Genomic DNA, 22,738 nt, shown 5'->3' with positions numbered 1-22,738 from the left:
ACACCAAATTCCCAACAAATGATGTCGGAAAGATAGCCGTTTCTGAATGTACACAGGTACTGAATGGGAAGGTGGTACGTGCAGCAACATACACACCTGATTTGGTTGTTTCCGCACTTGATACACCCTCTCCAATTCAGCATTTGGAATGGCGAGACGTTTTACTTTCTCTTTCACCCCCAACGCCCGCCCCAAGGGGAGGGCGATGGTCCTACAAAACATCACGGCACACCACGTGAGCTCTCCTCACAGTTAAAAACCAAATAAATAAACCACACACCTGTACAAATTACACAGCACATAAACCACTAATCCACATAGGTTGTGCACACAGCACGTCCGACAAAATAATGAATACACTCGTTAAACTAAGGACATGTGGAGGATGTTAAACACTTAATGTGCAGGTACTACTGAGGCTACATTGAACATTCCTTGTCCACAGTGTTTGTTATGTCATACCTGTTCTGTGCTCCAAAGATATTCCAACGAGTAATGCCAAGAGTAGTTTTGCTTTGGCAATTGGTTGATACCACTTCTCAAAGAGGTAAAGTGCTGTGTTTTCAACAAGGTGTCCACTCGTCACAAATTCAATGGAGTAACCAACATCAACAACAAACTCGATGGTCTGCAATCCATGTTCAGGCCTACCTAGCGATGACCGGTGCAAAATTAATTTCACTACTTCAGATAGAGAAAGGAATTCTGCCTGGTGTCCCATGATAACAATGTTCCTGTGGCAATCCGTTACAAAACCGAAGAGGCTTGCGGAAAGGAGTAACGACAAAACATCTTACCTTAGCAGCACGAAAGGTGGGTACACCGAATGCAACCAACCTCAGACCCTTCTGCCAACCAATCGCCACAGATTTATTGTCTTCATTCACAAAATTATTCACGAATAACACTTAAGAATCAAGGTGTCGCATCTGTTTCCGTGTTTAAAAACTCGAACGGCTGTCGGAAATATTGCACAAGGACAGGTTTGTACTGATGGGAGGTTCGTCATTTAATAAATGCAGCCGTTCAAACACCTGATGACCCACGAATCAAGCAGCATGATGTTGTTGGAGCTGGTGGGATCATTCATTTGCCCGGCTCAAAACCCTGGTGAAACATGCCAAAGCGGTCACGTCGGCCGACTAATTTGGTCATTCCGGGCTGAATTATGGGCCTGTCCACCAGGATACCGTGCCGAATGGGACAATTCTAGCCCTTCGATATGCCGAGCTCGGTGCCGTACACATGTTGTCTAATAGCGACCGAACGTAGTCGCTAGGTATAGTCATGGCCTCGTTAGGGCGCCAATTGCCCGAATCCAATCTGTCCTTTAACGGACAACAACAACAACAGCCATTTTAAGGCCATTTTCCCTGCAAGAGCAGGGTTTGCCTTGCGGTCCCCATAACAATCTTCTCCATTTTGCCCTATTTTCTACATCTCCCGTTGTTAACCCCCTTGCCCGCATTTCTTCTTCGACCATCTTTAACCAAGTCTTTCTCAGTCTTCCCCGTCCTCTACTTCCTTCTACATTCATTTCCATCACTCTTCTCAACCAGTCACTTTCATCCTTCCTTAACACATGACCAAACCATCTCAACCTGTTTCTCTTCACAGCATCCATCACAGGCTCTATTCCCATCATCTTTCGCAATTCATCATTTGTCTTCCTCTCTCAACGATACTCCACACATCCACCGAACCATTCGCATTTCCACCCTTTCCAGCCTCCGTTGCTGCTCTACGTTCATTACCCATGTCTCACTCCCATAAATCATAACACTTCTCACACATGCAGCATACACCTTTCCCTTCAGCTTCAACGACACTCCCCTCCTCGTCAGCACGCCACTCAGTTCCCGAAACTTCTTCCATGCACATCTCACTCGAGCAACCGTTGCCGAGTCTGATCCACCTTCTCCATTCAGCATGTCTCCGAGGTAACAAAATGTTTTCACACCTTCCAGCTTCACGCCATCTCCAAGATCCAACTCAACATTTCCTCCATCTGCAGCTCCCTCTGTGCACACCTTACACTTGAATGTAGCTGCCACACTGGTTAATGACCCTCTCAAACCACTACATTTTTGATGAACCCACTCAGCGCACATTGTACATTGAATGGAATTCACTCCGACACCCTTCCTGCCCACAGCATACGGCCACTTCCCAGTTCTTTCCACCTCACCACATGCTTTACCACTTGCCATCACCTTCGTTTTTCCGATATTCACATTCAGACCTTTTGTCTCCATCCATTCCTTCCACTTGTTCATCTTCTCCTTTAGTCCATCCATACTTTCTGCAATCAACACCAGATCATCTGCATACAACAACTCCCACGGTAAACCCTCCTTTACGTTCTGAGCCAGCACCTCCATCACAGCTACAAATAGCAGTGGGCTTAGTACCGACCCCTGATGCACTCCCACCTTCACCTCAAACTCACCACTGTTCCCGTCCTTTGTCCTTACAGCTGTGCGCGTTCTTTTGTACATTGCCATCACTACTCTGATCAACCATTCCTCCACTACTAACTTCCTCAATGCCCATGTCACTACTTCACGTGGAACCCGATCAAATGCTTTCTCCAGATCAACAAACCCAAGAAACAACTTCTTCCTCTTCTCCATATACTTCTCCTGCAACTGCCTCACAATAAAAAGCGCGTCTATCATTCCTCTTCCTGGCATAAATCCAAACTGCATTTCGTCAATCTTCACTTTCTTCCTTATCCTCCTCTCCAACACCCTTTCCAATACCTTCATTCCATGCTCCAATAACTTTATCGCTCGATACGAGCCACAGTCCAGAGGGTCACCTTTCCCCTTGTATAGAGGGACGAGGGTACTCAGTTCCCAATCCACTGGAATGCGGCCTTCTTTCACCACCAGATTGCAGAGCTCTGTCATTCTCTTCACACCCCAATTTCCCACTGCCTTCAACATATCTCCCACAACTCCCGTTGGCCCTCCCGCTTTTCTACTCTTCATTGCTTTTATCGCTTCCTCAACTTCCTTCTCGGTTATCTTCTCTGCCGGTCCTAAAACTGGGTTACTCTCTATGTTGCCATCCCATTCATTCTCTGCATTCAACAGCATTTCCATATATCTTTTCCATCTTCCTTTAATTTCATCTGGGTCCACAACGATTTGCCCCACTTCATCCTTCAACCAACTCACCCCCATCACATCACACCTCTCTTTCGCTATCTGCTTTGCAATCCTGAATACCGCTCTCTGACCCTCTTCCAAATCCAAGCGTTATCCGAACATTTCCCTACATGCCTCCTGTGCCTTTGCTACCTCTTTCTTTGCAGCCTTCTTGGCTGCCTTATAACTTTCATGCTATGCCTTTTCTGCCCCCATACCCTTCGCCTTCTGCCACTCCTTTAACTTCTTCCTCTTCTCGTCAATCTTTCCAACTTCATCATCCCACCACCATGTTTCCGAGTGCCTTGGTGGTCCTTTTGTCCATCCACATACCTCACCAAGGGCTCCCAAAAGACTATCTTTCATTGACATCCAACCACTTTCAAGCTCAACCACATCATCCTCTACCATACTCAGCCTCTCTTTTAATGCCTCCCTCACTGTCACCTCTTTCAACCTCTACACCTTCATTCTCGGTTGGTACTTCACCCGCCGAGCTCTCCTCGTGCCTTTCACCCTTATGTCGCAGACAACCAAGTGGTGCTGTGAAACAGCCTCCTCCCCCGGGATCACCTTTGTGTCCCGGAGGTGCCCCCTATCTCGCCTATGCACCAGCAGGTAGTCAACGGTTGTCGTCGACCCACCTGACGTGTATGTAACAAGCTTATTATCCTCTTTCTGGAACTAAGTATTACAAATCAACAAATCAGCTCCATCAGCAAACTCCAAAATCCTTTCACCTTCTCCATTTCTCACACCATATCCGTAACCCCCATGAACTCCCTCAAAACCGTCCATACTCCTTCCCACATGTCCATTTAGGTCTCCTCCTACCACAACAACTTCCTCATCTTTCATGTTTTCCATCAGCTTCTCTATAGCACACCAGAACTTGTCCTTCTCTTCATCGATCCGACCAACCTGCGGGGCATATCCCGAGATGATGTTCACCAAGAGCTTTCCAATCATCATTTTCACCATCATCAACCTTTCACTCACTCTAGTCACACTCACCACACTGTCTACAAACTCCTCAGAAAACAGGACACCAACACCATTCACGCCCTCCGGGCACCCTTGCCACACAAACTTGTATTTCTGTCCCTGCCTACCCTTCTCCATTCTCACACCACTTCCCTTCCATCTCGTCTCCTGCACACAACATATGTCCACTCTTCTTCTGACCAATACTTCCACCACTTCTCCTGATCTCCCGGTCATTGTCCCTACATTCCATGTCCCAAACCTCAGAAACCGATCTCCACATCGGGCATCAGACGTTTCGTCGTCATAAATGGAATGATTTCCACCCTTGCTTTGAACGGGTTCCCCACCTTGAGTTTTGACGAGAGGGAGTGGGGTCCCCCACGGGGTACTTCGGGCTGTACCCTGCCCATGTGTAGTCGTAATTGTCATGGTTCTCTTTTTGAGGCAATGTTTCTTTATGGCTGAATGCCCTTCCTGATGCCAACCCCTTTAGTCGCCTCTTACGACACGCAGGGATACGGTGTACCTATTCTAAACCGGGGTACACACCGGTACCGATACTCGGCGCTTCTGAAGGAAGCGGTCCTTTAACGGACAGTTGAATAAATATGAATGAATGATCGTTTTAAGGCCATTTTCCCCGCTAGAGCGAGGGTTAGCCTTGCGGTCCCCATGAGCTCATGGTTCCCTGTTTGAGGCAATGTTTTTATGGCCGGATGCCCTTCCTGACCCCAACCCTTGGTCGCCTCTTACGATGCGCAGGGATACGGTGTGCCTATTCTAAATCGGGGTACACACTGTGATCATTCACCCCAGCAAGCTGGTACTCAATTTGCCGACCTTGGAAGGATGACAGGCTGAGTCAACCCCCCCTGGCGTTAATTCAGCGATCGATCAGGATTCAAACCCAGGATCCTAGGATCCCAAGCAGGCACCCTAACCGCTAAGCCAACACCAGGCTCCCTTAACGGACAGTTAACGGACAGTTTTACAATTCGGAAGTTGAGAATTGTAATCGCGATCAGATCTATCTGGATTCACTCCGAGACCAAGCGGTTTTAAAGTTTCTTGAAGGAATACAAAAGGAAGCAAAACAGTAATCCCATACGTACAGTCACGTGAAAAAGTAAGTACACCCCATGTAAAGTTTTGACTTTTTCAACATATTTCAACATACAGCTATTTGATCTTCATTTCAACAATATTGATAGATAAAGGTGATATAATATAACAAATATCATGAAACATTTACATTTTGTAGTCCATTGTATAATTTAAATAAACATCAATGCAAATTTCGCATGTGGAAAAAGTAAGTACACCCCTACATTTATCACTACTTCAAATACCTAAAATTAGAATCAGGTGCACCAGCTCAGGTGCAAATGATTAGAACATCGTTAGAGATGATCTTGGAGGAACCTGTATTATTTAAACCTCAGACATTTAGTTTGGTTTGCTCTTTGTTGTTGAAGTGTGTGGCGTCACCATGCCTAGATCAAAAGAGCTCTCTGAGGCCTTCAGAAAGAAGGTTATAGATGCCGAAGAGTCTGGGAAGGGATTTAAAAAGATCTCCAAACAATTTGAAATCAATCATTCGACTGTCCGGAAGATCATCTACAAGTGGAGAAGATTCCAAACAACTGCCAACTTGTTCAGGCCAGGCCGCCCCAGCAAGTTCAGCCCGAGAGCAGACCGCAAGATGCTGAAAGAAGTCTCTGAGAACCCCAGAATGTCATCACAGGACCTACAGGTAGCTCTTGTCACTGTTGATGTCAAAGTGCACGAGTCTACCATTAGAAAGAGGCTGCACAAATTTGATCTACATGGGAGGTGTGCCAGGAGGAAACCTTTGCTGTCCAAAAAGAACATCAGGGCAAGACTAAAGTTTGCCAATGAACACCTCAGCAAAGACCAGCACTTCTGGAACAATGTGCTCTGGACAGATGAGTCAAAGGTAGAGCTGTTTGGCCACAGTACCAGAAGACATGTTTGGCGAAAACCAAAGACAGCATTTGACCACAAGAACCTGATACCAACTGTAAAGCATGGTGGTGGAAATATTATGGTTTGGGGCAGCTTTGCTGCATCAGGGACTGGGCAGCTCACCATCATAGAATCCACTATGAATTCTTGATTGTACCAGAGGGTGCTTGAGGATAATGTGAGGCCATCTGTTCGGAAGTTGAAGCTCAACCGAAGGTGGACTTTGCAACATGACAATGACCATAAACATACCAGTAAATCCACCAAGGAATGGCTGAAAAGACAGAAATGGCGGGTTCTGGAATGGCCAAGTCAAAGCCCGGATCTAAATCCCATTGATATGTTGTGGGGGGATTTGAAACGAGCTGTGCATGCAAGAAACCCCTCAAACATCACACAGCTGAAAGAATTCTGCATGGAGGAGTTGGTAAAAATTTCTCCCAGTCGATGTCAGAGACTGGTAGACAGTTATAAGAAACGCCTACTTGAGGTTGTTTCTGCCAAAGGGGGCAATACCACCTATTAGAGCCAAGGGTGTGCTAACCCCTGTGCCTCGGGTGCTAACTCCCGCTCTAGCAGGGGAAATGGCCTTAAAATGCATGTTGTTGTTGTTGTTGTTGTTGGTGTACTTGCTTTTTCCACTTGTGAAATTAGCATTTATGTTTATTTAAATTATACAATGGACTACAAAATGTAAATGTTTCATGATATTTGTTATATTATATCACCTTTATCTATCAATATTGTTGAAATGAAGAACAAATAGCTGTATGTTGAAATATGTTGAAAAGGTCAAAACTTTACATGGGGTGTACTTACTTTTTCACGTGAATGTACATAAACCCACCCATCCCATACATAAACAGCCCCAAAAATCCCATATGCACCATTGAGTCAACATACGAATGGGAACCTGAATTATGCAATTATTTAAAGCCTCAGAAATTCCACAATAGATAGACAAGTTGGAGAAAGACAGGACAGAAATACCGCAAACTGCATCTGGCTGGACCCAAGTGGAGACACGGTCAGGCAGGGAACAGTTCGTGGCCGTGGATGGAAGCCGGCACAAAGGGGAGTGTGGTCGCAGTTTTCCGTGTGGGGGGGACGAGGCTCGAGGCTACAGCAGCAAAGACTCGTTTTGGGGAGACAACCCCCGAGGCAGCTCGTGTGCAGGTTTCTCACCAGGCTCCGCATGCATCTCCTACCCCACTCGGCTTGCACCCCACCTTTATAGCTTCTGCCCTCCCTCCCCCCCCCACATTAGAGATGCACTGAGCCCCTCGCTGCTCGGCCGCTGTTGGACCGAGGGTCAGTTTGGTGGTGTGGCGAACCCTTCCCCGACCTTTCACCCAGATGGTGCCAGTGCTTTGGGACCGATCGGGATGGTGGTGGCAACCTTTCCCGCCTAAACTCGCACCTGATGGTCTGTCAAAATTATAAAAAGAACATAAAAGACAGATTCCCAAGGTGGGAACGTTAAAAGGGGGTTTCAAGGAATGGCGTTTTTAGTCACACACATTGTGGGCGGATAGACGAAATCTTTCCATACATAAAACGATGCATATCTTATGTCACAATTAAATTACCTCACGCTTACTCGAGTACACAAAATATGGGAGATAATTAACCTGTACTGCATGATGCAAAGTTAGCCCCCATAAGTCATTCCCACAACAATATATTATTCTCACAATCTTCGTATCATAAATAAACCTTAATTTCACTCAAAACATCTCTCCTGTAAGATGACCAAACTTGGTTATAGTTTTTAATCTAAAATTTCCATGGACTACATGCTATATGATAACCCTTGAATATGATAACTTGGGAGGAATATGCTTGCACACCTATTACTACCACCAATACTAGTTTAACGGTCATGACAGCCATACTTAATCCCATATTCCTGTGCGGTCAGCCATGGGGAAATTTGTCTGAAATATTTTCATGATCCAGGTGGCCAGACCTGATGTTTGACTTGGGCTGATTTGTCCGAGGATATGAAATTTAGCCAGGATGCTGGGGATAACCCGCTTACTCGTTGTGAAGGACAATGTGCGTGCGTGGGATCATGGGATTATAACAGCTGTTACGTGCTCCTCCCCGACCCCCTGGTCACAGTGTACCTCCGAGCCCCGAGAGGAGTCACGGCAGAAAAATGTGTTATTCTGTGTGTCAAAGATCAACGGAGAAGCCACCCCAATTGTTACTCACAAACAAATATTGTATTAAGATCACACAAGAATAACAGTACAACAATAGTATTCCGCAATCCACCCGCAACCTCCGCTCTGCTGGTACCAACCTCCTGACCCCCTCCATCCGGACCAAATTCAGATCCTGGGGGGACAGGGCCTTCTCCATCGCTGCTCCCACCCTCTGGAACTCACTACCTCACACCATCAGAGACTCCTCCTCACTCACCACATTCAAAACATCACTAAAGACCCACCTGTTCAGCACTGCATTCAACATTCAACCCACAGCATTTAACCCCTGACTATCTCTTCTCCTTCTCCCTCCTTTTGCTTTAAATATTTCCCTATTGATTCTTGTCTTTTGCAATTGTTGTTTTCATGTATTGTTATGCATTATGTTTTCCACTCTGTCAAAGCGCCTTTGGGCTTCTTGAAAAGCGCTATACAAAATAAATGAATTATTATTATTATTATTATTATTCAAAAGTACAATCAATATGTCCTATGATGGTACCATCAGTTTTGTAATACATAACTCACTGTGCTCCAAGTGAGTGAAACAAGAACATTCCCCAAGTCTCTTATTCCCGGCTTCAAGACGAAGTTGATTCGCTCCAGTGATCGCCAGAACGATGTCCAATCGAGACCAGAATCCCGTGCGGATGGCAAGTACAGTCACACCGCCGAAGCTGTACAAAGGCGCCCTCAAGGCGACTGGGAAATCCAAAGGCGCCCTGCAGGCAACTGAGAGATCACACCCTCGGGTATGGACGAAGTAACCTTCAAAAAGCCACGTCACACACACGCCCCAGATCGACGTCTGAATGCGGTGAAAATGGTCGAAAAGAGACGAAACCGCGAGCGAAGCACAAGTCCTGCGCGAGTCAAAATAGCCGACGACCCGCTCTTGAGACGTAACGGCCCGGCGATAATTCTCCTCGGAATCCACCGCCAAAAACCTGACACGCAGGTTGATCGGTCACAGCGATGACAACTCTGTCGCAGGAATCCCTTTCCCGGAAACCCGAAAGTTCGCTAGTGACTCTTGCTCGCCAACATTCGCTTCAGAACTCGGAGCGACTCGGCTTTCTTGTCCGACTCACTCGCTCCGCCCTTTTTCTTCCCCTCTTCTTCGTCTTCGTCGTCCGGTTCCTGATCCGGTTTCCTGTTTCTTTTAACATTAACTTTTTTACCTTTTGAAAACAGTTCATGAACAATAAACCTTTTGAAAACAATAATAGTACATGGAATCAGCAATATTTACAGTGGATGCAAACCACCACAACGGAAGTGACGAATCCGTAACACAGCCATGGGATCTTTAACGTCCACTTGCCACCATCTGATGCTTGGGATCATTTGATTATAACAGCCATGGGATCTTTAACGTCCACCTGCCACCATCTGATGCTTGGGATCATGGGATTATAACAGCCATGGAATCCTTAACGTCCATCTGCCACCATCTGATGCTTGGGATCATGGGATTATAACAGCCATGGGATCTTTAACGTCCACCTGCCACCATCTAATGCGTGGGATCATGGGATTATAACAGCCATGGAATCTTTAACGTCCACCTGTCACCATCTAATGCGTGGGATCATGGGATTATAACAGCCATGGAATCTTTAACGTCCACCTGCCACCATCTAATGCGTGGGATCATGGGATTATAACAGCCATGGAATCTTTAACGTCTACCTGTCACCACCTGATGCTAGCAGTTGGGACACCCAGATTAATGTGCATCTGAGGAATGGCGCATTTTTTGAAACTGCATACAAAGGACCATTCCACAGTTCATAGTTAAATCAGGAATGAAACCCACACAAAAGGACTCCAAGGTAAGTAAGGTAACCCACGCACCTTGCTGTTTGACTATCAAAATCCTGGAAAGTACATCAAGTCAAATTACACAAGTAACTAGTTGTGGACATGGTTTACCTGTCAAAGACGTATCTCAAGGTGATGAAAGCAAGAGCCAATGGTAGTGCAGAAAGTAGCTGGTGGCACTGGGGTGGCATGAGGTTCAACTCTGGTTTCTCTTCCAGATCCTTCCATGTCAGATTTTTCGGCAACCACAGGCGCTCGTCCCACGCCGACTCGTATAGCCAAGCTGCCATTCTGTACGGGATGACATCACGTCCCGAAGAGTGAGCACAATTTCCTTACAAATTACTCAACAACATCATGAGGTCGACAACGGCTGCAACGGCTGCAACGACAACGACAACGGCTGGTAGCTAAAGCAGCTAAATTCATGCAAAGTTCACACGTGTCCAGTTATTTACCCAATAATAACCACCAGCTCTGACCACTGTGGCTCTTTCACCATGAAAGGTTGAAAGTGTGTTGCCCACTTCCAAGATTTAGTTTGCCCAATTGTTTTGGAATACACTAATACGAACATAATAAATGAACAAAATAAATAAACATAATACGAACAAATAATAATAATAACAAGCATTCTGAGTATTGTGCTGCAATACATGTCCCCTACCAAAGTTCAAAGTGCCATAACTTTGTCAAAAATGATCGAATATGCAAATTTATGCACGGTTGATGCTGGTTTTCAAACTTGATCTGAGGTATGCTGAGACACGTGTGTCACGCCTCGCCTCGTTGATAAGCCAGCAAGGTCGCTCCGTGGAGCGGCCTGCACGTATTGCACTGTGTGAATTATATAAATTATTACCAACTCACGGTCTGAGGTACTAGCGATTCAAGAGATATCCATTTAAAAAAATATTTTCGTTTAATTAACGATATCTGCCAAACCACGTGCCCTATCGCAAATTCCAAAAGGACATTTTAGTGCTGAACAGATCTGTGAAGTTTCCCCTCGATTGGATCAAAAATGAGGGAGGAGCACGGTTTTAAAGGTTAATGCTTAAAAACGTCATAACTCTGAAACCATGTGACGCATGACGTCATGCTCGTTGACTTTTTTGTTCGTCATGGGTGTGCGATTCTGCCTGCAAAGTTTTGGCCTCGATCTGTTCAGCCGTTGCAGAGAAAAAGGGGTTTTCGTGTTTTCACGAAAAACAATATGGCGCCCGAACCACGTGACCTCTGACGTCATGATTACCATTAAAATATTCTACAGACCGAGTTCCTCCTATGGTGAAAATTTGATCTCAATCGGTCCTATTATTGCAGAGAAAATCTTTTTTAAAGGAAATTAAAACTTAAAATGGCACTGAGTTTTAAGGATCATCAGAATTATCAGAATTACCAAAGTTCAAAGTGCCATAACTTTGTTAAAAATGATCGAAACGTCGTGAAGTTCGCAATTGACCTGTAACTTATCATGAGGAAACCATGTGCCAAGTTTGAAATCATTAGCATTAAGCGTTTAGAAAAAAAAGTCCGGAAAACTGTTCTTTGCATGACGGACTGACAGACGGAGGGACGGCGTGCAAACCTATAGTCCCCTCCGGTGTACACCGGTAGGGGACTAATAAATGGAACAAAATAATACAATATAAATGAGGAATGAATATAAATAATAAGATAAATAAGAAATAAATAATAATATAAATAAGAAATAAATATAAATAAAATAAATAAATTAATATTATATAAAATAAATAAAAATAATATACATGTATATAAATAAAAAAAAGATATATATATATAATAAATAAAAAAATATTATAAAGAATAAATATAAATAATATAAAGAAAATAAATAAATAAATAAAAAAAATATTAAATAAATAAATATTAAATAAAATAATATAAATAAAATAAATAAATAATAATAGAATAAATAAATATAAATAATAATAGTTCTAAATAATAGAACAAAATAAATGAGGAAGGCATAATAATACGAACCTCGTTGTGATCTTCAAGGTGATGTACATGGCCATTCATAGACAATCCGGACAAACACATCGATATTGTACATGGGATTCAAGCCTCCGTTAGGATGGGAAAACCATGAGGACAACCCAGACATTGTTTCTTCTTTATTAGCGAAGCTACACGAGAAGTTTATAATAAGACTTGGAACGGAGCCACAGGTGCGATGGTTACAAGGCACGGTAAAGGTAAGCGACAGGTGGAAGGCCAGGTGACAAACGCACGAGAGGTAAACAAGATGGGAATCGTCCTAACAACGTTAATACACATCAAAAACGAAACGTCAAGGCACCACACCCCGGAGAAAGAAACACCACGACTACCACAATCACAATTTCAGGAAACACAAGGAAAACGTTGCCTTTAACAACTTGGCTCAGGTACACCGACTTCGTTATTCACGTTTTGGTTTAACTAACATTACAACCATCACTGACGACCTGACGATTCCACAACGGCGAAGAAGATTCCTGAAATACAAAATGTACCTGTTCAATGATGCAAGATCATTTGGGGACAAAACACTGAAATAAACAAGAAGTCCAATCCACATTGATTCATTCCCACTCATACTACAAGCCGCCATCTTGGCAATGTGTGATGATGGAGCTCACAGAACACGATTTCCTTGTTCGTTTTCAAAATGCCATCTCAATGTCTCCGACATGGCAGAAGTCTTCCTGAACAAGCGTTATGCCTAGGTCCCCTGTTGGTGAAGTGATGCGAGTTGACAAAGTGGCAGACGCAAGGCGGCCATCTTGGATTTTGACGTGGCGACCCAATTTTCAATAGCATTCTCCCTTATGCATAGATACACCCACACACCAGATTAGACGTTAGTAGTCCGTTTATTTTTCAAGATATTTCGCTCACAAGGTTCAGACAGCTATATGGTGGCGGCCATCTTGAATTTTGACGTGGCGACCCAATTTTCAATAGGGTTCTTCCTTATGCCTAGATACACCCACACACCAGATTAGAAGTTGGTACTTCGCTTATTTTTCAAGATATTCCGCTCACAAGGTTCAGACATACATGGTGTCAGACATAAATGGCGGCGGCCATCTTGGATTTTGACCTGGGTTGCACCCACACACCAAATTAGAATTCGGTCCTTCACTTACGCACACATGCACATACGCCCGCATGCACGCACACACGCACCGATGGACGCACACACGGACGGACGCACACACGGACGGAGGGGAAAAGCATAGTCCCCCTTTCGCTCCGCGGTGCGACGGGGGACAATAAAGTACTTAGGTTGTCCATCAGGTCATTGTGCTACTTTTAACTTTTGTAACTCATCTGACGTACACACGATAGAAACAAACTGCAATTGGCACATCAAAGCATAATTCATAAAGTTTTTACAGTTCACATTTTAAAGTTTCAACAAAACCGCCATCTTTGAGAACATTATAATTATACACCGTTCAATCCAATTCTCCAACTTGTTGAAAACATTCTCCAATTGCTGCCGAGGAATTTCATGAATTGCGTTTGTGATCGTGTCCCGAAGTTCATCCACACAATGTCGTTTTGATGAGTAAGCAACAGTTTCACCAACCCCATAAAATGTAGCCCAGTGAGTACGGGTCAGGTGAACAAGGTGGACAAGCAATCACGGGTCAGGTGAACGAAGTGGCCAATGACATGGCCCATTGTAAATGTGGCCAACACTAACAACAACATTAATAAAACTTGATAAATTATACTTTCATGTGCTATTTACAGTTTTACAGCTCCTATCGTGTGTATACATACGTCAGATCAGTTAAAAAACTTTGCGGACATTCTGTATAGTTAAACAAGAAAACAAACGCCTGCAATAGTGCAACGATTGCTGGAAAACAGCAGGAAAACTACCAGATGTCCCACAAACAACCAAAGCTCAATCGGGCTCGTGGTCCTCGGAGTGCAGTCAAAGAGCTATCACCAGGCCCAAGCAGTCAATATGACACGGATCCGGAACAAGTCTGCGGGCAACATGGAAACTCTTCAACCCGAACAAACATTTGATTTGCATTGTAAAGTCACGATAAACAAGCGTTACGTCTTGGTCTCCCGTCGGGGAAGTGATGTGAGTTGACAAAGTGGAAGATGCAGAAAACATGCTATGATATGATATTTCGCTCACAAGGTTCAGACATACATGGAGGCGGCCATCTTGGATTTTGACAGGGCGACCCAATTTCCAACAGCGTTCTTCCTTATGCCGAGATACACCCACACAACAGATTAGAAGTTAGTAGTTCGCTTATTTTTCAAGATATTTCGCTCACAAGGTTCAGACATATATATGGTGGCGGCCATCTTGGATTTTGACGTGGTGACCCAATTTCCAATAGCATTCTTCCTTATGCCTAGACACACCCACACACCAGATTAGAGGTTGGTATCTTCCCTTCATGAACTAAACAAATTGATGTATCAAGACTCAATGATGGTGATGGCATGGGGGAAACGCTTGTTACCCACAGAGCTAAGTAGCATAAAGCTTGCTACGTTCTGTGTAATGCAACAAAAATTGTTACGGATGCGGGGGACGGCACTCCCGTTAGCAAGGGGGGGTTAATCCCCTTGTCCTGTTAAGCTGGCCGTCCGACCGGTCCTGGGGGTATGACGTCACTTCCGGTCGATGGTAAGTAGGGTTGTAAGCCCAATTTGTCTTAATACCTAAGTACTACCACCGGCCGTAAGCGAGGAAATACTCCCACCCGGGCCACAGCGTGATTGGAATGCGCCGAGCGAAGCGAGCTGCAACTCGGGCCGTTACCAAGAGACTAAACCCGATTATAAAGCAGTTTCCTGTCAAAGATCACAGAAAGAATTGCGCTATCACAGATGAATGACCATCTAGTTTCAAATAATCTTTTCAATTCTCGCCAGTCAGCATATAGACCAGGCCATAGCACCGAGACCGCTCTCCTAAGAATAACCAATGATCTTCTGACCTCTCTTGACTGTGGTAAGGTTTCCGTTCTTGCTCTTTTGGACTTGTCTGCCGCCTTTGACACGATTGACCATAGTGTCTTAATTCGTCGTCTTGAAATCACATTTGGTATAACTGGTACTCCCCTTTCTTGGCTGATGTCCCATCTTACTGATAGAGTGCAAACAGTTGTTGTCAATGGCCAGAAATCAGCCCCTTCTCCGCTTTCCTTTGGCGTTCCCCAGGGCTCAGTCCTGGGACCTATCCGCTTTCTTTTGTACACTCACTCTAATTGATCTTGTTGCCAGACATTCAGTTGATCACCACGCCTTTGCGGACGACAATCAGCTGTACAAAGGAAGCACGATTCAACAAATCGTGCCCACTGTTGAAGTGTTAGAAGGCTGTATTGCCGACGTGAAGGCATGGATGACCCAAAACAAACTTCAGCTGAACGATGCTAAAACAGAGTCTATGATTGTAAGATCGCACAGATGTCCTCTACAATGTTCACTTCCTACCACTATTCATGTTGGTGAAACCGATGTAAACTTTGTTTCGTCGGCCAAGAACCTTGGTGTGGTTTTCGACTGTAACATGACATTTTCCAAGCAAGTACTTCAAACTTGCAAATCAGCATACTTTCAGCTGTGAAAGATCGCATCCATTCACCACTTTCTTACTCCTCAAGCTGCTCTAACTCTGGTCTGTGCCCTTGTCCTCTCAAGGCTAGACTATTGTAATTCTTTGTATGCTGGCTGCCCTCAGTTTCTCTTGGATAAGTTACAAAAGGTTCAAAACTCTGCCGCTCGTCTTGTCTGTAAGGCGAAGACGTCTGACCATGTTACTCCGCTGCTTGAATCTTTACACTGGCTGCCTGTCTCTGCTCGTGTGCAATACAAAATGTGCACACTATGTTATAAATCATTGCGTGGAACGGGACCTCACTATCTCTCCGATTTGCTCACTCTCTATGAACCTCGGCGACGGCTTCGTTCAAGCGACGACTCTATGACCTCAGAGCCGCCGCGCACCAGCACCAAGTCGTTTGGCGAGAAATCCTTTTCCTTTGCTGCACCTCTGCTCTGGAATGACTTGCCTTCCTCTGTTCGACATGTTGACTCTCTTCCTGCCTTTAAAACCTCCCTCAAAACCTATCTGTTTCACAAGTCTTTCAAAGTCTAAGTCCTGTTTTCCCTTTGGTTTGAGGTGGGACAGAGATCGAGAGTATGTCAGTGTACATGTGCGGGGGAGGGAGGGGAGGAGGAGGGGGAGTACACATCTGTGGGTTTTCAATGGGGAGGGAGAGGAATAGGGCAAGAGTGAAGGTGTGTCTGTGTGTGTGTATGTTTGTGCGGTGTGTGTGCATTCGCATGATAATGTAAAGTGCCATGAGGGTCGTTTACTCTGCTTGATGGGGCTATATAAGACTCCTTTATTATTATTATTATTATTAAAAGTGGAATGAGCCAGGAAGCGACAAGCAAAAGCTGGTCAGGAATTAGCTCAATCACCACTTAAACAGCACCTTCGCAGTGCAAGTGCTCCAGCATATTCCATGGAAACAGAAAAGGGAAATCAACCAGCTCTGGTTGAAAGGTTCACACACATCCAGAGGTCAATGGGCACATCAAGTAACAGCACGGCTCTGTTCATTCTTCTTCACAGGTCATATGCTGAGTATCAAATCAACACACCAGACGATGAGCAAATGCACTATGATGAGTGGTGTAAGCAGATGGCGTCAGAGCATCCTCAGTTCGATTAATGGTACAAAGTGTGGCAGTTGGAACTCCTCTTCCTACAGTTCCTTAGATCACAGCGTGAACAAAGATATGTTGCATATGTGGAGTCACTTGGAATGATTATTCCATGGATGTTCACTCTTGACCATTATCACTATGCTCGCTGGATGACGGTTCATGTAAGAGATCTACTTGCCCTCGAGATTAACTGCCCTACCTCACATGCAGAGTTCCTCAAAGGCAACTTTGTTATGCAGAAAACCAGGCACAAGTTCTCAGCGCTTGCCCATGATCAGGTTCTTGAACAGTTGAATGCAATGGTGAAGGGAGATGGAGGCGTAATAGGTATATCACTGAAAATGAAGCAGCACTGAGACGGTGGATGGTGGCAGGTCCAGAAACAGCTAGACTATTAATGGAGTATGATGACAAACATTCTATGAAAAAGAAGGACATAGAAAGCCACCATGAACAAATACCAAGTGTGCAGAATACTTTCCTATCTGAAGTCAAGAGCGTCACTGATGTGATGGAGGAACTTGGCAACAGTGTGGTACATACTATAAGGTCTGCAGAAGACATAGGCAAAACACAGTACCAGAAATTTGTTGCGGAGCGTATCAATGACAATATCACTGCATTCAATGACACCATACATAAGAACAATCTGCCTCTGTTAAATTCTAGTTCAGGAAGGAAACCTGCGAAGTCCTCATTCGGTGGGACGGTGGGAGGGATTTTCGAAGCTCCACACGGTCTCCACGTTTTTCGAAGTTAAGTCTGTTCACAATTGTATTTTGTCGAAACTGTATTTATCTTTCGGTGTGTGAAGTTATTGTGTGCAACTTTGGTTGTTTCTCGGTGTTTATCTTTCATAAATTGATCGTCTGTTTGCCGTGTCACGAGCAAGGCCTTTGCCGCGTCGCGAACGATTTGAAATCGAAGTTAAGTGATTGTTCCCATTTGTATTTTCGTTAAAACTGTATTTATTTATGGTGTTGTACGTATATTGTGTCCCGACGAAGATTTTTCGGTGCAAATCTTTCATACCTGTATTGAAAATCGTGTTAATTCGTGTCGTGTCTTGAGGCCTTGTACAGTGTACACTGTACAACCTTGAGGCTTTGTTTTTCTCTCAGCGGTCCGTCGTTTGTGATCCAATAACTTTCGTTCTCTGTATTCCCAGTCTTTTCACCCATAGCCTACTTCCTTGTGTAAATCTCAACTCAAAAAAAAAAAAAAAAAAAAAAAAAAAAAAAAATTCCCTTCTCTGTTCTCATTCGTTTATTCATTCTTATTCGTTCGTTCGTTCTTCGACCACGTGTTTCTCCCCCATTTCCCCAGATAGTTTTCACTGTTATTAACCTTCAATGTTTACACTTTCCCCTCAAGTTATGTATTCCGTCATATTTTATAACACCTTTTTCTTCTTCTTCTTTAAAAGGCTGCTTTCGACTTGCTCACCAAATCAATTCATCCCAAAAAAAATATCCATCTCCTATAGTGCCTTTTTTCTACATTCCCTAAACTCTCCTGCACTCCATCCTCCATCCAGCGTCCTTAAACGTATTTTTAACTCGAAGGTCACAAGAAACTCATTTTGCAATAAATGTTCGTTTCCCATAAATCGTACACTTTCTAAAATCCAATCTCACCCCTCCCCTCCAAATCTTCCCCATAACCCCTCCCCTCCAAATCTTCCCCATCACCCCTCCCCTCCAAATCTTCCCCATCACCCATCCCTTTCAAATCTCCCCCCTTGCCCCCTCCCTCCTAAACTACCCCCTCACCCCTCCCCGCCAAGACGCCCCCTCGCCCCTCCCCTCCTAGACTCCTGCCTCACCCCTCCCCTCCAAATCTCCCCCATATCCCATCCCTTTCAAATCTCTCCCCTTGTCCCTTCCCTCCCAAACTCCCCCCTCACCCCTCCCCTTCAAATCTCCCCACCCTCATTGCTTCTCAATTTCCCCCCTCTCACTCCCCCTCCTCAAAGCGTCCTCCCCGCTTCTTCCCCCTTCCAACTCTCACCTCCATCTCCCCAAACCTTCTGCCTCGCTCTTCCCCCTCCTCAAATAACACCTCATTGTGCCTCACCCAATCACCATCAAACCTTTTGTCCACCCCATCCTTCCCTTTCTCCGAGCTATTCTGAAATCTCCGACACACCTTCAACAGCTCTCCCTACCTCTTCCACCTCTTCCACATCTTACCCTACCCCTCCTCCCCCCTGTTCTGTATCTGATGCTCCCCCTTCCTCTTCATTAACGGTATGGACCTCAAACATCCGGGGCCTTCGTTCAAACTTAACTGATCTCTCCATACAGGTTGCTTCTGTCAAACCAGACGTGATCTGCTTAACAGAAACTTTCCTCCTTTATGATGTCTCTGATTCCTTAGTATCTCTCCTGGGCTACTCCCTCCTCCGGTATGATAGACCTGAGCCTCGTCCTGGAGGCGGGGTTGCTATCTTTATCAAAAACTCTCTTCCTCACTCGCCCTGCACTGCACTCTCTCCACCTCACCCCCAGGAATACCTCTGGCTACGGCTTCCCCTTCGCTCCCACCTCTTGTTCATATGTGTGTTGTACCGTCCACCAAACAGTGATGACTCCATCTACATCTCGCTGTCTGATAATATGGACCAACTTCTATCTACTCATCCCAACTCTCTCTTCCTCATATGTGGTGATTTCAACTGTCATCATGCCAGTTGGCTGGGTGTGGGTACCTCTCTCACCAGCCATGGCTCCTCAGCAAAGGACTTCTGCGACTCACTGGGACTGACACAATCTGTCAATTTCCCGACCCGGATCTCAGTCAACGGAACATCTTCTCTTCTGGACTTGGTTATGACTAACTTCCCTGAAAATGTCTGCTGCTCTTCTTCTGCTCCAATCGGATCATCTGATCATGTCCTTGTTAAAGTGGACATCTCTCTGACCATCCTCAGGGAGCCTGCTCAGCGTCGACGAGTCTGGCATTTCACTCAGGCCAACTGGCACGGTCTTCAAGCAGCCATCAATCATCTGGACTGGTCTCCCATCTCTACCACCTCTGATATCAACTCATCCTGGGAATTCTTCCAAAGTAAATTGCTCTCTCTCATGCACAGATTTATCCCATCTCGTCTTCAGTTGTCATACCCTTCCTCCCGTCCATGGTACACGGAATCTTGTGGTGAGGCTGTTGCCCAGAAACAACTTGCCTTCGTCTCCTGGAAAGCAAATCCAACGGAAGGAAATCTCATTTCCTTTCACAAAGCCCGAAACAAGTGTGTGTCCACCCTCAGGAGAGCCAGGTAAACAATATCTCTCCATTCTCAAGACCGAACTCTCTTATCTGTCTCCCTCTTCCAAATCCTGGTGGCATCTGGTCAAATCCGTTTCTGGTGTTTGTTCCCCCTCCATCCCCTCCCTTACCTCAAACGGCTACACAGCTGACTCCGCACGTGAAAAAGCTGAATGCCTCAACTCTGTGTTTGCCTCTAAATCTTGTGTCCCAAACCCATCCCTCTCTGTACCCACCATACCCAGTCGTACCCTGCTGCTCCTGGACTCCGTGTCCTTTCCTCCTGACAAGATGGAAAAGTTTCTGTCAACCCTCGACTCTGATTCTGCAACTGGACCCGACGGCATCAGCCCACGGGTCCTAAAATCCTGCTCTGCTGCTCTATCTCACCCTCTCTCTGTTCTCTTCACCCTCTCTTTTGCTCAAGGTCAACTGCCATCTGCTTGGAAATCAGACATCATCACCGCTTTGCACAAAAAAGGTGCAAAAACAGATCCTAGCAACTACAGACCAATCAGCCTTCTCCCAATTATCAGCAAAGTCATGGAATCAATCATTGCTTCGGATATGAAATCTTTCCTCTTCTCCAATGGCTTGATCTCTGATCATCAATTTGGTTTCAGACCAGGTCACTCTACTCTGGACATGCTGCTTCTGCTGTCTCAACAATGGATGGAGGTCCTCAATGCCAAACAGGAAATTAGAGCTGTCTCCCTCGACATATCACGTGCCTTCGACACGGTCTGGCACCCCGCTCTGCTCACCAAACTCTCCTCCTTTGGTATCCATGGAAATCTCCACGCCTGGCTGGCGGACTTCCTCTCTAGTCGTCGTCAACGTGTGGCCCTGAATGGGTTTCTCTCATCTCCTCTTCCTGTTCAGGCTGGAGTTCCCCAAGGCAGTGTTCTGGGCCCCGTGCTTTTTCTGGTCTTCATCAATGATCTCTCTGACTCTCTTGAAAATCCTCTCTATCTCTTTGCTGATGACTCCACTCTCTGCCGCTCCATTCCTCTTCCCTCAGATCGGCAGTCTGCAGCCTCCTCACTCTCTGAAGACTTAGACAAAATCACAGACTGGTCAAACAAGTGGAACATGTCTTTCAATCCTGACAAATCTCACACTCTTACTATGTCTCTCCGAAAAGATCGACTGGACAACCCTCCCATCTACTTTCTCAACAATCCTCTCCAAGAAGTTCTGTCGCTCAAGCTTTTGGGTCTCACTATCTGCCATGATCTTTCTTGGGAAAACCACATTTCCAAGCTGGCCTCCAAAGCCAGTCGCCGACTGGGCATCCTCCGTCGTGCGAAGTCCTTCCTCGGCACACCTGAGCTCCTCACCACATACAAGGCTTTCATCCGCAGCTCAATGGAATACTGTTCTCCCCTATGGGCCGGTGCTCCTGCCTCACACCTAGCTCGGCTTCACGCTGTTGAAACCAAAGCTTTCAGAATTATTGGAATCTCCCGCGATGAAGCTATCTCTGAGGGCCTTTCACTCACTCACCGCAGGCAGGTAGGTGGTCTTTCTGTCTTCTACCGACTCCTCTCCGGCCTTGCACCCCCAGCTCTCTCTGTGCTCTGTCCCCCAAATATTCCTACAGGTCGCACAAGATCTGCCAGCAACCCTCTGATGGTTAAACTGCCGAAATCTCGGCTCTCTGCTCACCTTTACTCTTTCATTCCTCTTTTCTCCCGCCTCTGGAACAAACTCCCTCACTCCCTTCAATCCCACTCCTCCCTCCAGGTCTTTAAATCATCTGTTCACCACCATCTCTTATCTTCCCCCATCCAAAACCTTGATCTTTTCTACCCCCGCTAATTCACCCCAGATCCACCTTGTTTGAAATTCCAACTTCTTTCCTGGAAGTCCTGGCAGTGTCCATATGTTTTATACCTCTCCCACCGCCCCCTTCCCATGCCCCCCCCCCCCAAAGCCCTCGCCCTCTCTTAGATCTCTCGATGTCTCCATGTCTCTCGGTCCCTGCTCTCAAATGTTGTGTTTGTGTCCTTCCCCCTCTCTCCCCATCTTGTCTACCGCTCCCGATGTTATATGTTTTATGTGTCGGTTTGTCTTTCTGTGTGATTAATGTTCGCTCTTTCACGAGCCTCGATCTTGTATACTAAAAAAAAAAAAAAAAAAAAAAAAAATCCACTTCCAAAATCTCCAACCTGCATTACGATGTTCATCTCTTCTCACGGATGTATATATCGTGTCAAGCTAGAGAAAGTGATATGGATGCCTTCTTCGGGCATGAAAATCATGCTTGGCCTCCATCGTTGGCGTCAAATGGCATCATGCACCAAACAAGCAAATCTGACTTGATGGAATGCTTGGAGTCATTGGTACCTCAAACGGAATCTGTTTCAAATGTTGATGTCAAAATTGTTGACGGCGCTGCCCTTGTGCACATGCTTGATCCGAAGAAGTCCAAACTTTCTGTCAAAACATTCCAGGATCATTCACAATTGGTGTTCTTGCCCTATATAGAACGCATGCTGCAAGACGTTGTTCGTATAGATGTTGTCTGGGATGTCTACAGGGAAGACAGCCTAAAGGCACAAACACGACAGA

The 22,738-nt window shown here is 45.4% G+C and overlaps 2 protein-coding genes across 4 annotated transcripts in view; one reads left to right on the top strand and one right to left on the bottom strand.

Moving 5' to 3' along the window:
• Positions 1-22,738, top strand: part of SUB1 (SUB1 regulator of transcription) — a 991,845-nt gene that overhangs the window by 487,326 nt on the left and 481,781 nt on the right. The gene's annotated exons all lie outside the window — the stretch shown is intronic.
• Positions 1-22,738, bottom strand: part of LOC137422066 (ceramide synthase 2) — a 90,017-nt gene that overhangs the window by 17,917 nt on the left and 49,362 nt on the right. For all 3 annotated transcript variants that reach the window (XM_078772951.1, XM_078772950.1, XM_078772949.1), the window contains exons 2-3: positions 10,274-10,453; positions 97-211 (exon numbers count right to left, since the gene is read on the bottom strand). In XM_078772951.1, the coding sequence (XP_078629077.1) occupies positions 97-211; positions 10,274-10,453 (295 nt within the window). The remainder of the gene's footprint in view (positions 1-96; positions 212-10,273; positions 10,454-22,738) is intronic.

The sequence above is a fragment of the Myxine glutinosa genome, chromosome 2 (genome assembly GCF_964187855.1).
Source record: "Myxine glutinosa chromosome 2, kmMyxGlut1.1, whole genome shotgun sequence".
Lineage (NCBI taxonomy): Eukaryota > Metazoa > Chordata > Myxini > Myxiniformes > Myxinidae > Myxine > Myxine glutinosa.
This window is presented reverse-complemented; position numbering and strand designations above follow the sequence as displayed.